This window comes from Manis javanica, chromosome X, assembly GCF_040802235.1.
Source record: "Manis javanica isolate MJ-LG chromosome X, MJ_LKY, whole genome shotgun sequence".
In the NCBI taxonomy this organism is placed as follows: domain Eukaryota; kingdom Metazoa; phylum Chordata; class Mammalia; order Pholidota; family Manidae; genus Manis; species Manis javanica.
Genome location: NC_133174.1, coordinates 12,341,444 through 12,356,699, shown reverse-complemented (window position 1 = coordinate 12,356,699; position 15,256 = coordinate 12,341,444). Strand labels below are relative to the sequence as shown.

The 15,256-nt window shown below is 35.5% G+C and overlaps 1 protein-coding gene across 4 annotated transcripts in view; it reads left to right on the top strand.

Annotated features, from left to right (window-relative positions):
• SCML2 (Scm polycomb group protein like 2) overlaps window positions 1–15,256 on the top strand; it is a 97,161-nt gene that overhangs the window by 67,346 nt on the left and 14,559 nt on the right. For all 4 annotated transcript variants that reach the window (XM_073227675.1, XM_073227676.1, XM_073227674.1 and 1 more), the window contains exons 7-10: window positions 7,802–8,019; window positions 11,118–11,241; window positions 12,994–13,197; window positions 13,887–14,069. In XM_073227675.1, the coding sequence (XP_073083776.1) occupies window positions 7,802–8,019; window positions 11,118–11,241; window positions 12,994–13,197; window positions 13,887–14,069 (729 nt within the window). The remainder of the gene's footprint in view (window positions 1–7,801; window positions 8,020–11,117; window positions 11,242–12,993; window positions 13,198–13,886; window positions 14,070–15,256) is intronic.

Here is a 15,256-nt window from a genome sequence, read left to right as displayed (position 1 = left end):
GTGCAGCAAGTTGCCAGAGATTCACTAAGTCCCTTCTCTGTGCTGCACTGTTCTCCCCGTGATCCCCCACACCATATGTACTAAACATAATACCCCTCAGTCCCCTTCTCCCTCCCTCCCCACCCGCACTCCCACACCCCTCCCCTTTGGTAACCACTAGTTCATTCTTGGAGTCCCTGAGTCTGCTGCCATTTTGTTCCTTCAGTTTTGCTTCATTGTTATACTCCACAAATGAGGGAAATCATTTGGCATTTGTCTTTCTCTGCCTGGCTTATTTCACTGAGCATATTGTCCTCCAGTTCCATCCATGTTGTTACAAATGGTAGGATTTCTTTCTTTCTTATGGCTGAATAGTATTCCACTGTATATATGTACCACATCTTCTTTATCCATTCATCTACAGATGGACACTTAGGTTGCTTCCATATCTTGGCTATTGTAAAAAGTGCTGTGATGAACATAGGGGTGCATATGTCTTTTTGGATCTGAGAAGTTGTATTCTTTGGGTATATTCCAAGAAGTGGGATTCCGGGGTCAAATGGTATTTCTATTTTTAGTTTTTTGAGGAACCTCCATATTGCTTTCCACAATGGTTAAACTAGCTTACATTCCCACCAGCAGTGTAGGAGGGTTCTCCTTTCTCTGCATCCTTGCCAACATTTGTTGTTCTTAGTCTTTTCGATGCCATCCTTACTGGTGTGAGGTGATACCTCATTGTGGTTTTAATTTGCATTTCCCTGATGATTAGTGATGTGGAGCATCTTTTCATGTGTCTTTGGCCATCTGAATTTCTTCTTTGAAGTACTGTCTCTTCATATCCTCTGCCCATTTGTTAATCAGGTTATTTGCTTTTTGGGTGCTGAGGTGTGTAAGTTCTTTATGTATTTTGAATGTTAACCCCTTGTCGGATATGTCATTTACAAATATATTCTCCCATACTGTAGGATTCCTTTTTGTTTTGTTGATGATGTCCTTTGCGTACAAAAACTTTTTAGTTTGATGTAGTCCCATGAGTTCATTTTTGCTTTTGTTTCCCTTTCTTGAGGAGATGCGTTCAGGAAGAAGCTGCTCATGCTTATATTCAGGAGATGTTTGCCTATGTTGTCCTCTAAGAGTTTTATGGTTTCATGACTTACATTCAAGTCTTTAATCCATTTTGAGTTCACTTTTGTGTATGGGGTTAGCAATAACCCAGTTTCATTCTCTTGCATGTAGCTGTCCAGTTTTGCCAACACCAGCTGTTGAAGAGGCTGTCATTTCCCCATTGTATGTCCATGGCTCCTTTATCGTGTATTGACCATATATGGTTGGGTTTATATCAGGGCTCTCTAGTCTGTTCCATTGGTCTATGGGTCTGTTCTTGTGCCAGTACCAAATTGTCTTGATTACTGTGGCTTTGTAGTAGAGCTTGAAGTTGGGGAACGTAATTCCCCCAGCTTTATTCTTCTCAGGATTGCTTTAGCTATTTGAGGTCTTTCGTGGTTCCATATGAATTTTAGGACGATTTTCTCTAGTTTGTTGAAGAATGCTGTTGGTATTTTGATAAGAATTGCATTGAATCTATAGATTGCTTTAGGCAGAATGGCCATTATGACAATATTAATTCTTCCTATCCATGAGCATGGGATGTGTTTCCATTTATTGCTATCTTCTTTAATTTCTCTCATGAGTGTCTTGTAGTTTTCAGACTATAGGTCTTTTCACTTCCTTGGTTAGGTTTATTCCTAGGTATTTTATTCTTTTTGATGCAATTGGGAAAGGAATTGTTTTCCTGATTTCTCTCTCTGCTAGTTCATTGTTAGTGTATAGGAATGCCACAGATTTCTGTGTATTAATTTTGTATCCTGCAACTTTCCTGAATTCAGATATTAGATCTGGTAGTTTTGGAGTGGAATCTTTAGGGTTTTTTATGTACAATTTCATGTCATCTGCAAACAGGGACAGGTTAACTTCTTCCTTGCTAATCTGGATGCCTTTTATTCCTTTGTGTTGTCTGATTGCCATGGCTAGGACCTCCAGTACTATGTTGAATAGGATTGGGGAGAGTGGGCATCCTTGTCTTTTTCCCGATCTGAAAGGAAAAGCTTTCAGCTTCTTGATGCTAAGTATAATGTTGGCTGTAGGTTTGTCATATATGAACTTTATTATGTTGAGGTACTTGCCCTCTATACCCATTTTGTTAAGAGTTTTTATCATGAATGGATGTTGAATTTTGTTAAATGCTTTTTCAGCATCTATGGAGATGATCATGTGGTTTTTGTCCTTCTTTTTGTTGATGTGGTGGATGATGTTGATGGATTTTCGAATGTTGTGCCATCCTTGCATCCCTGGCTTAAATCCAACTTGATCATGATGGATGATCTTTTTGATGTATTTTTGAATTTGGTTTGCTAATATTTTGTTGAGTATTTTTGCATCTATGTTCATCAGGGATATTGGTCTGTAATTTTCTTTTTTGTGTGGAGTCTTTGCCTGGTTTTGGTATTAGAGTGATGCTGGCCTCATAGAATGAATTTGGAAGTATACCCAACTCTTCTATTTTTTGGAAAACTTTTAAGGAGAATGGGTATTAGGTCTTCCCTAAATGTTTGATAAAATTCAGCGGTGAAGCCATCTGGTCCAGGAGTTTTGCTCTTGGGTAGGTTTTTGATTACCAGTTCAATTTCATTGCTAGTAATTTGTCTGTTCAGATTTTCTGTTTCTTCCTTGGTCAGCCTTGGAAGGTTGTATTTTTCTAGAAAGTTGTCCATTTCTTCTAGGTTATCCAGTTTGTTAGCATATAATTTTTCTTAGTAGTCTCTAATAATTCTTTGTATTTCTGTGGTGTCTGTAGTGATTTTTCCTTTCTCATTTCTGATTCTGTTTATGTGTGTAGACTCTCTTTTTTTCTCGATAAGTCTGGCTAGGGGTTTATCTGTTTTGTTTAGTTTTCTCAAAGAACCAGCTCTTGCTTTCATTGATTCTATTTTATTCTTCTCGATTTTATTTATTTCTGCTCTAATCTTTATTATGTCCCTCCTTCCACTGACTTTGGGCCTCATTTGTTGTTCTTTTTCTAGTTTCATTAATTGCGAGTTTAGACTGCTTATATGGGATTGTTCTTTCTTGAGGTAGGCCTGTATTGCAATATACTTTCCTCTCAGCACGGCCTTTGCTGCATCCCACAGATTTTGTGGTGTTGTATTACTGTTGTCATTTGTCTCCATATATTTCTTGATCTCTGTTTTAATTTGGTCATTGATCCATTGGTTATTTAGGAGCATGTTGTGAAGCCTCCATGTGTTTGTGGGATTTTTCATTTTCTTTGCGTAATTGATTTCTAGTTTCATAGCTTTGTGATCTGCGAAACTGGTTGGTAGAATTTCAGTATTTTTGAATTTACTGAGGCTCTTTTTGTGGCCTAGTATATGATCGATTCTTGAAAATGTTCCATGTGCACATGAGAAGAATGTGTATTCTGTTGCTTTTAGGTGTAGAGTTCTGTAGATGTCTGTTAGGTCCATCTGTTCTATTGTGTTGTTCAGTGCCTCTGTCTCCTTACTTATCTTCTGTATGGTGGATCTATCCTACAGAGTGAGTGGAGTGTTGAAGTCTCCTAGAAAGAATGCAGTACATTCTATTTCCCCTTTTAATTCTGTTAGTATTTGTTTCACATACGTGGGTGCTCCTGTATTGGGAGCATAGATATTTATAATGGTTATATCCTCTTGTTGGATTGGCCCCTTTATCACTATGTAATGTCCTTCTTTGTCTCTTGTTACTTTCTGTGTTTTGAAGTCCATTTTGTCTGATACAAGTACTGCAACTCCTGCTTTTTTCTCTCTGTTAGTTCCATGAACTATTCTTTTCCATCCCTTCACTTTTAGTCTGTGTATGTCTTTGGGTTTAAAGTGAGTCTCTTATAGGCAGCATATAGATGGGTCTTGTCTTTTTATCCATTCAGTGACTCTATTTTTTTTGATTGGTGCATTCAGTCCATTTACATTTAGGGTGATTATCGATAGGTATGTACTTATTGCCATTGCAGGCTTTAGATTCGTGGTTACCAAAGGTTCAAGGTTAATTTCCTTACTATGTAAGGGTCTAACTTAACTCACTTAAGGTGCTGTTACAAACACAATCTAAAGGTTCTTTTCTTTTTCTCCTCCTTTTTCTTCCTCCTCCATTCTTTATATATTAGGTATCATATTCTGTATTCTTTGTCTATCTCTTGATTGACTTTGGGGATACTTAATTTAATTTTGCATTTGCTTAGTAATTAGCTGTTCTACATGCTTTACTGTGGTTTTATTTCCTCTGGTGACAGCTATTAAACCTTAGGAAGACTTCCATCTATAGCAGTCCCTCCAAAATAGACTGTAGAGATGGTTTGTGGGAGGTAAATTCTATCAGCTTTTGCTTATCTGGAAATTGTTTAATCCCTCCTTCAAATTTAAATGATAATCTTGCCGAATAAAGTAATCTTGGTTCCAGGCCCTTCCGCTTCATTGTATTAAACACATCATGCCACTCCCTTCTGGCCTATAAGGTTTCTGCTGAGAAGTCTGATGTGAGCCAGATGGGATTTCCTTTGTATGTGATCTTACTTATCTCTCTGGCTGCTTTTAATAGTCTGTCCTTATCCTTGATCTTTGCCAGTTTTATTACTATATGTCTTGGTGTTATCTTCCTTGGGTCCCTTGTATTGGGAGATCTGTGGATCTCCATTGCCTGAGAGACTATCTCCTTCCACAGACTGGGGAATTTTTCAGCAACTACCTCCTCAAAGACACTTTCTGTCCCTTTCTATCTCTTCTTCTTTTGGTTTCCCTATGATGCGAATATTGTTCTGTTTGGATTGGTCACATAGTTCTCTCAATATTCTTTCATTCTTAGAGATCCTTTTTTCTCTCTCTGCTTCACCCTCTTTGTATTCCTCTTTCTAGTTTCTATTTCATTTATTGTCTCCTCCACTGTATCCAACCTGCTTTTAATACCCTCCATCGTGCTCTTCAGCGATTGGATATCCGACCTGAATTCATTCCTGATTTCTTGGATATCTTTCCATACCTCCATTAGCATGTTGATGATTTTTATTTTGAACTCCCTTTCAGGAAGAGTCGTAAGGTCCATGTCATTTAAATCTTTCTCCAGAGTTATATTAATTTTACTCTGGACCAGGTTTCTTTGGCGTTCCATATTTGTGTATGGTGCCCTCTAGTGTCCAGAAGCTCTACTCTGGAGCTGCTCAGCCCCTGAATCAATGTCAGGGGTTGCAGGGGAGCCATATTGGTGCCTTGGGGGAGGAAAGAGCTGTTCCCTGCTTCCCGGCTGCTGTGCCTATCTCTATTGCCTGAACCAGGGGGCTGAGCACACAGGTATAAGCTTTTGCCCCAGAGCAGCTGGATATGGATCCCTGCTTTCCACAAGTGGCTGGAATCTCAGTCTCTCCAGGAATTCTGCCTGTATTAACTTTCCAACCCAGTAGTCATGCGAGTATCATGAAAGCACCATGAAATGTAGGTTTGTGCTCCCAGAGCAGATCTCCAGAGCTAGGTATTCAGCAGTTCCAAGCCTTCCACTCCCTCTCTGCTCTGTTTCTCCCACCGGTGAGCTGGAGTGGGGGAAGGGCTCGGGTCCCGCTGAGCCACAGCTCTCATATGTTACCCTGTTCCGTGAGGTCTGCCCTTTTCTCCAAGTGTATGCAGTCTGGTGCCATCCTCTTTCCTGTTGCTCTCAGGATTAGTTGTGCCAACTATATTTTCTAATTGTATGCAGTTTTAGGAGGAAGCCTCTGTCTCTCCTCTCACGCCACCATCTTTAATCCTTCTCCCCTCCCTTACTTTTTGAATGGAGTGTCCCAAAAGTTTATTTTTAAGTTGGTTGGTTAGTATTTGAAGCATATTATTCCAAGTAAACTGTGAAATGTGATAAGGCCATGGTAACCTATTTAATACATAAATTACCTGAGTTGCCTCTATGGGAATATAAGGTCAGAGACAAAACTGGACAATTAAACATTTATTCTTTTAACAAATATTTATTACATCCCCATTATGTAGCAGGCCCTAAGCCAAACCAGATGTTTGAGATATAACACTAGAACTTACATGGTTCTTTCCCCTAAAGGGAACTCACAGTGTGATCGGACATACAGATATGTAAGTAAAGATATGATATAGCTGTAAGATCTGTGCCAGTAGAGATAAATGTAGTTTGTGTGGTTTATGAGCATTAAGATCCTATGGTTTGCCTTGGACCTTAGTGCTAGAATTTTATTGAGCTTGTAATTTAAGTAGAATGTCAAATAACGTATAAGTTTACCCATTGACAGATGAGGGGAAAAGCCTTTCTTGGATCAGCCTATGCAAAAGCAGTAAGGGTCAGAGTGTTTGGGGACCTGAAGCAGATAATTGCTGGGGAAAAGAGATTATGTAGTTGGCTATTGAAAACAGCTCTGGAACTTGAGACAGGCTTATGTAGGGGTGGGAGTGGGGCATATGAATGCTTGAGTGAGCAAAGACCTAAGAGCCAGCAATTGGGAATCATCATATGTAGGCAGTAGCTGAAATCAAGGAAGTGAACTAAAGCATTCAAAACTGAAGTGGGGGTAGGGAGAAGGTGGCTAATCTGGGGAATACCACAGGAAAAAAATAAATGACAGAGGTAGGAGGAGAAACGGGGAAGGAGTGGGTGTGTGAGACCCAAGAAAGATTTTTGACAACAAAGACTTTAGTTGTTAGAAGTAGTTAGAAGTCAAATGGATACTATTTGAAAATAAATATTAAATAAGGTTAAATCCCCAAGCATGGAAAGTTTTACCAGGGTGTTTTTCTCTGTACTTGTTAATGTGTTCTTCTTACAAGTATGCCTCCACATCTGTTTTTAAAAAATCCCAAGATTCCCTCTGTCAGAGAGCACTTGTTGACTATTTTGTGAATTATCACATAGGAATTCATAAGGTTGTCTTTTGGGCCTTTTTTTTAAAGCCCCATGCACTTTAACTCAGGGGAGTGAATTTAATAACCTTTTTTGTTGAACTACAGAAAGCAAGGTGGCAGGTTAGGAGAAGTGTACACTTGGGAGATAAATCTTTGCCATGTGGGTGATCTTGGCCAAGTTACCTAACCTCTCATGGGTAAAATGGGGAAACAATATCTGCCTTATAGGACTTTTGGAAGGATTACATGCCATAATGGGTAACCTTCATTTGAAATACTAAAACTGAACTGTGCTACCAAGTAACTAGTAGAATACACATCACTTGGGTGTGAGTGGTCCTTCTGTGACAACCTCCATTAGAGTCTGTATTGTAGTAAATGAACCTTTATTAGTAGACATACATACAGGAGCATACTGTGCTTTAGCCATTAAAAACCAAGAGCAGGGTCTGAAAGATGAAGCAGGAGCTGTTGGTAGCTGCTTTGCTATGTTTTTATATGTTGATGGGCAAAATGATTCCTGCATATGGCATAATTGAATGGTACTTTCTGGAGGAAAAACTCTTTTCTGTGGTAAGGACTAAAAGTATGAGAAGTAGACAAAAGGTAAATTGCTGAAAATTTTCTTTGTGCTAAGTTTGAAATTAATGGTTCCTCTTAAAAAAGTGCTTTATTTCTTCTGGAGATTTAGACTACTTCCTATAATCTGAAATCTTAAAAACCTAAAACTTACTTTAAGTGGTACCTTTAAGTGGTATTCAATGAATAACCTTTGGACTATTTTAAAAGATTGAGTTAAATTTCTTCTGGGTTATAAGAAGACAATACCTTCATTATATCATTTACTTTAATTATATTTTTGTGTTTTGTTTTTTTCTCAGTTTCTATTACAAAGAATATAGCAAAAACACAGCCTTCCCCTTCCAGAGCAACCCAGCATTCAATGCAGTCTCCACAGAAAACTGCTGTAATATTACCACCACAGCAGAATAGGAAGTCAGGTCGGACTAAACCACCTGCACAAACTTCACTCCCCAAGAAGGGAAGTTCTGTTAAAAATAGTACACCAAGGAAAAAAGGCCCAAACTCTGGAAGAAAGGTTAGTTGTATCTTCTACTAATTTCTATTACAGGTCTCTGTAGTGCCTTATTATTTATAACGTACAGCGTACAGTTTAGGATTTACTGAGTATGATGAGGCCCTTTAGGAATGTACAGAGTATATAAAACTCTTTAAGGCCCATATAGCTATCAAGGTTCATATTTCTTTTCTTTGGTAAATTAAAAACTTGCAATAGCATTCAACCTCTTCAAAACCATGTTGGAAATACTTTGTGGGTGTTTTTATGTTCGAGCCAGTTTATTTAAAACTCAGTATACTTTAAAAGTCAATGTCAAGTAAATTTTATTGTGCAGAAATTATACCTCAGTAAACGGGGGAAGAGGGAATCAATGTGATAAATTCAGTGGTGGTGCTAGAGTCACATCCTACCTGACTCCCCCAAAGAAAACAACTCTAAAACCTTTAAATAATAGGAATAACAGGTACTTGAAGACATTGTAGAGCCGACTGTAAGTAGACTCTCATTGGGGGGTGCAACAGGACGGTAGGGGTGTTATATAAAATTCTCTATCTGGCAAAAATACTCTTCAAGAATGAAGGTGAACTAAAGACATTTTCAGATAAAATCATACTAAGAGAATTCATCACGGGTGGACAAGCACTATAAGAAATGCTGAAGGAAGTTTTTCTCTGAGTAAATGCAAATAACTTTGTTTTTTGCTTTTTTTCCTCTTAATTTCTTTTTAATAATGTGACTATTTAAAGCAACAATTACAGTACAATCCTGTGGGGTTTATAACATACATAGATGTAATACATAAAACAATTAGAGTATAAAAGCTTGGGGTAGGGGATATGGATTAGTATCAATGCAAGGTTTCAATGTTTTATGTTAAGTAGTACAGTATTAACTTTATGTGGATGGTACATTGTAATCACCAGGGCATGTTATAAAAACACAAAATTCAAAGAAGTACAGCTAAAAAGCCAATAGGAAAATTAAAATGGGATATTCAAGTAATCCCCCCAAAAAAAGACAGGAAAGGAGAAATGGAGGAATAAAACAAAGAGGAGACAAATAGAAAACCAATAATTAAATGGTAGGCCTAACCCAAACATACTAATAATTACTTTGAAAGTCAGGGGACTAAACTCTCTAATTAAAAGAGATGATCAAAATGGATTTTTTAAAAGACCCAAATATATCCTGTCTACAAGAGATATACTCTAAATGTGAAGACACAGTATCTTCCTGGATGTATTAGAACTGACTTAAAATTGAGCAGTATTAACTTAAACATTTCTGAGTTCAGCCATCTGATATCAATACTTATGACAGATATTCAGCTATCAGATATCAATATATATAACATGTTAATATATATAGCATCAATATATAACATTTGTTTTGTTTCACCTAATATTTGCAGTATGGACCAAAATGACAATACCATTTTGACTTAACAATACTTACATTAATATTGGTATTTTTATTAAAATAAAAATCAAAAGTCAGTGATATATTTCAAATATACAGTCAACATTAAAAAATCAAATAGATAATTCTAATGTAAATCAGATGAAATTTTCAACTTATATATTATGTAAAAATAAGAAAAGCTAGTGAAATTTAAAGAGAAATATTTTGTTTGAAATGTATCTTGAAAATGAAAATATATCAAGGGTGTCATTGCAGCAACCTTAATGCATATTTTCCAGCTGTTGAGAAGTCTTTGTGATTAGTTGGTATAAATGGTTTTATCTCCATGGATTTAACTCTACAGTGTTTCTCTTGACTCCTTTATTTTCAAATAATTTCAACACTAATTCGATAATTTAGAAGAGATCTTTTTGAAAATATTGTTTAGATAGGGCAAGGAAGGACAGGGCAAGGAAGGACAAAGGCAGATACTGAAATTTTTTTATAATAAACTATTATTAATTTCAAAGGAAGCATTTCAATTCACCTTCATCTTTTCTAGCTTCATTATTTCATCATGAAAAGATAAAGATTCTCATGCAATTCCCAAATCCCTGTTTCAGTACTGCCATGTCATAGTTTAGTTATTTTAGGAAGTCTTTGAACTAGAGTATGAATTATTCTCACATTATACTCTTTCCTTTATTAACTATTTTCTCCCCCAACTGCTTAAGGAGTCCAGAGGTGTAGAAGCACATTTTCCAAATAAATGTGCCCTTATTCAGTTTATAATGTTAATGCAAACATACTATCTTGATATGTCTTAAGTCAAGGGATTCATATTTCTGATTTTTAAAATACTGAAAGAACAAGAGTGTATCAACACAGTAATTGTAGTTCAGTACTTAAAAAGTATTGTGTACTAGAATACTGTGAACCCAGAGTTGTTAATTTAAACAAATGCAGAAAAATCCAACAACATTGAATGTTACCCTGTTTTTTTCTCCTTTGTACCTGCTTTTTAAATATCCTCTTTTAATACCTTTTCTAGGCATAAAAGCCCCCTTCTCTGATACTTGAGAGCTGTATCAGCCATATTCTTAGTTCCAAGACAACCCTAAGAATTGTTAATAAAATACAACATTAGTGATGTTTAATAATGCCCAGAAAACATTTGGTTCTTGTGTACAATAGGCATAATTTTGTATGGACTTTAGCAAACCACTTGTAATTTTGTCAAAATTACCATATATAATATGGAGAAGTGCAGGATAGGTAACAGTAAAAACGAGATAAGCGACTGCTTTCCAAAGAAAGACTTTTTTCTTCTGCCTTGTTGAGGTCTCCCACTCCCATTTGATGTATTGCTGGATTAGATTTATAGACTTTTCTTCAGCAGTGTGAAAAAAACTCATCTTCCAGGGCATCTCAAAAAATAAAACAAGTTTTACACAGTTGAACTATTTTGGAGGGGTAGTGGTGGGAATCCCAGACTCTTGGTCTCTTCCTCTACCACCTTACCAGCTCATGGTCCCCTCTAAGGAAGCAGTTTTGGAAAGTACTGCATGCAGTTCTCCACACATACAGGGGTTTTCAGCCCTGAGGACTTAACAACTGATCATTTTTGAGCCAGTAATGCTGATAATTTTCTGACTTCCTTCTCTGGGAAGTTTTTAAAGGGTAATGCATACTTGTGTTCTTTTTTTTTTATGTAGGAGAAACAGCTTCCTGTTGTGTGTTCTACATCAACAGCTTCTATGAAGTCTCTGATCAGAAAGTATCGCTTTTCATGTGTTAAGGATGCTGTTCCTGAGGCATCTAAAATAGTGATGTCTACAGGTAAACTAGTATTTTTAGAAGAGTGTAAAATTACTAATTTTTTTATTCTGTATTATTTTCAGTGTCTTTATAGTCCTGGAAATAAACTAAGGGAGAAAAAAGATGTTGATAATAAACATTTCTTTTAGCATTTTTCATATTGAAAGTGTTTTGAAATTCTGGTTGCTCATTTTGATGTTCGGGAAAATCCATCTGTTTAAACACCTAAGTCACTTGAAAATTTGATATCCTTGAAGTATTTTATCCATCTTACTAAGATTTATAAAATTTACATTTTTATCAAATCTGTTTTGTTTTCCCTTCATCTCATTTCAAAATTTGTCTTTTTGTCTTGTATGTATTTTTAAAGCTACCTCAAACCTTTATTTAATGCCTTTTAAAATCTTGACAGATCCTCACCTATCAAGGGGCATGATAATGTTAAATAGTTCTCTGCTATGTGAAGAGTAAAATTATAGAGACCCAGACTAATCCCTTTGATTTGTCATCTTCTGCACATTTCCTTATACCTTTCCTATTTGTTAAAGCATCTTGTATTGCTTCCTCCCGTAGATGCCTAATTATTTCCCTTACACTCTTCTGTTCCTTGAGTTATCCCCTGAATTTTTCTTTCCTGACTTAAAAAGAAATTGTAATTTAAGTTGTTGAAATGGAAATCACTTTAAAAAATGATTATTATAACTTACCTCATTTTGTCAGTTTATTTCTGACTTAAAGTCCATTATCAGGAGACACTAGCTAAATGAGTATAATACTAAGGAGATAAAACATTGAAATCCTTGTTTAAGCATCACTCGTGTTCAATAGAACTTTGTCCATGCCTTCAACACCACAGGTTAAGTTTTCAATAGCTGTTTCATTCTTGTGAGAGTGCACCCTTCCTCTGGCTTTTGTCAGAAAGTTGAGTTATTGTATATTTCAACCTAGTGAAAGTGAGATTAATGGATTTTTATCGTACTAAATATAGACCCATGTATATAGGAAAATTTTGCAATATAGATTAAGTAATGGATAAAAATGTGTTCCTTGATTTTGGTGGGGGACAATAAATTTTGTTTGGTAGTAATGGAGTATTGATCTCAGTGAAGAAAAATTATGGAAACTTAACATTTGTGTGATTATAGATGTTTTGCTTTCTAAATCATATGCTTTTATCATACTAAGGAAAGCTTTTATTTTTACATTTTCTTCAGTGAACCTTGGCATGTACATAAAGAACATTTTTATTTTCTTAAAATTAATGAAAAGAATTGCTCTGGGTCATTGTAACTTACTATATCATATATCTTATATTACTTGGTTACTTTAGAAAATATAATGAAGTTATAATATTGGTGACTTGAAATAAATTCAGTCCATAAGTTAATATACCAACATTACCAGTTTTTAAAGAAAGTTATTGTAGTATGTATACAGTTAAAAGGTGAAAATATTCATCTATCTTTATACCATTTTATGTAATCTGAGAATGTGTGAAGAATTGTTTTGTGATACTACTAGAACTCCTATAGTTCTATTATAATCAGTTAAAGCAAAATGAGCATTGGGATTCTTTCTAGATTTAATATCTTTACATTAATATGAAAATATATTTTCATAACATTTTTAGGTAGCAGAAATGATCATTGATATTAACTGTATTTAGGTTCTTTTTAAGTGAAGTGTGACTAGTGGGAAATAGTGATTGATTATGTAGTATTTATGTTCCTTTCAACCATTCTCGTTGTATTTGTATACATGTTTTTCCTCAAGTCTGTGTCTATGTAAACAAACATGGAAACTGCGGCCCTCACCTGGATCCAAACAAAATCCAGCAGCTGCCTAACCACTTTGGCCCGGGCCCTGTGAATGTGGTGCTCCGGCGGATTGTGCAGGCCTGTGTGGATTGTGCCATTCAAAGTAAGACTGTTTTTGGATTCCTTAAGCCAGATGATCGTGGAGGAGAAGTGATAACTGGTATGCTCATTTAGTCCTTTATTCAGCTTTTTTTCCAAATTTTGATTTTAGGTTTGGTGATGACCAGGATTTTATAATACTATGTTATGTTATAACATGAGAATAATTATTACGTTGATATAATAAAATCTTTTAATAATTATGTGTTTATAGACTTTCAATCCTAGTTTGGAAAGTTTAACTTTCAAACTAGAAAAATAATGTCAGAGTAATATTGTAAATGGAGATGAAAGGTACAGATTTTTCTGTTTATAGCATGCTATATTAAGCTCACTATAGACAAAATACATTGGTTGATTATGTATTTTAACATTTCTTGGAAAACAGGCTGGTCTATAAGCTCTAAATAAAAATGTGACTCAAAGTGATTGAGAGTTAAGATACAGCTGGCTTTCATGATTGTGTGATCAGATACTATAACATTTGTACCCATGGACTGTTATAGCAGAAAGTGTTGTTACAGATCAGTGGGTTTCTGTTGTTGTTTACATTGTGAATATTTTTAAATGAGAATTTTTTTAAATACAGACTGTTGTGTTTTAATGAGAGAACTTTTATAATTTAAGATCATTCCTTTATAAAGTACAAAAACCACAAATAATACATTTCCTAAATTGATGGGGGGTTTTTTTTGATGTAGTTCTCACCTTTCTCTAATGTAGCTCTGACTTTTTTGTTCCCACTGATAGCCTTCTTTGAAGGGGAAACTCATTCCATTCAGCTCCCGCCAGTGAATAGCGCATCATTTGCTCTTCGCTTTCTTGAGAACTTATGCCACAGCATGCAGTGTGATAACCTTTTAAGTAGCCAGCCTTTTAGCTCTTTCAGACCTAATACTGATAGTCCTGCAGAGCATGATAAAAGTAAATCAGGTAAGAGAAAATTTAAAATTTTGTACTGTGCTTGTTTTATATTGTATTTTATAATTAACTTGAGCATCTTGTTTAATTCAGTCTTGCCTCCTCAAACATTTTAGCTACAGTGAACTAATTAAACATATATAACATCGTTGTTTTTGTTCATTCAGGGTGAGAAAGTAATTTCTTGTGGTATTCATAATGAACTTGACAAGAATTAAAACCTGAAAAGTATCAGGTTGTGGTTTGATTTGCATTTCCCTAATGGCTGGTGTTGAGTATCTTTTCTTGTGCTTATTGGCTTTTTCTGTATCTTCTTTGGAGAAATGCCTTTTCAGATCATTTACTCAATTTTAATGGGGTTGTGCTTTTATTAAATAGAAATGTATTTATATATTATATATTTATGTTTGTTGTATATAAATATATACAGTATATTTTATATATTCTGGATACAAGTTCCATATCAGATTTATGTGTTCCATATATTTTCAGTCATTTTGTAGGTTGTCTTGTACTTTCTTGATGGCGTCATTTGAAGCACAAAACTTTTTGGTTTTGATGTGCTCTAGTTTATTTTTTCTTTTCTAATTTTGGTGTCATTTCTAAAAAAAAATCCGATACAAGTTCACAAAGATTTACTCCAGTGTTTTCTCCTAACAATTTTATAGTTTTAGCTATTGTATTTAGGTCATTGATCTATTTTAAATTAACTTTTCTGTATGTTGTGAGGTAGTGGCCCAATTTCATTCTTTCACATGTGGATATCTAGCTGTCCCCAGCACCAGTTGCTGAAAAGACTACTCTTTTCCTATTCATTTGTCTTGGAACTCTTGTCAGAAATCAGTTGACTATAGCTACATAGGTTTATTTCTGGGCTACAATTCTATTTCATTGATCTGTATGTCTGCCCTCATGGCACTACCACACTATCTTGATTACTGTACCTTTTTATAGTTAATTTTGAAATTGGAAGTATGAGTTTTCCAACACTGTTCTCCATTTTCAATATTGTTTGGATATTCTGGGTCCTCTGCATTTCCATATGAATTTTAGGTTGAGCTTAAAACCTGAAAAGTATCAGGTTGTGGTTTGATTTGCATTTCCCTAATGGCTGGTGTCGACGCAGCTGTGATTTTAATGGGGATTATATTGAATCTGTAGATCTATTGGGGGATTATTGCCATTTTAACAATATTGCC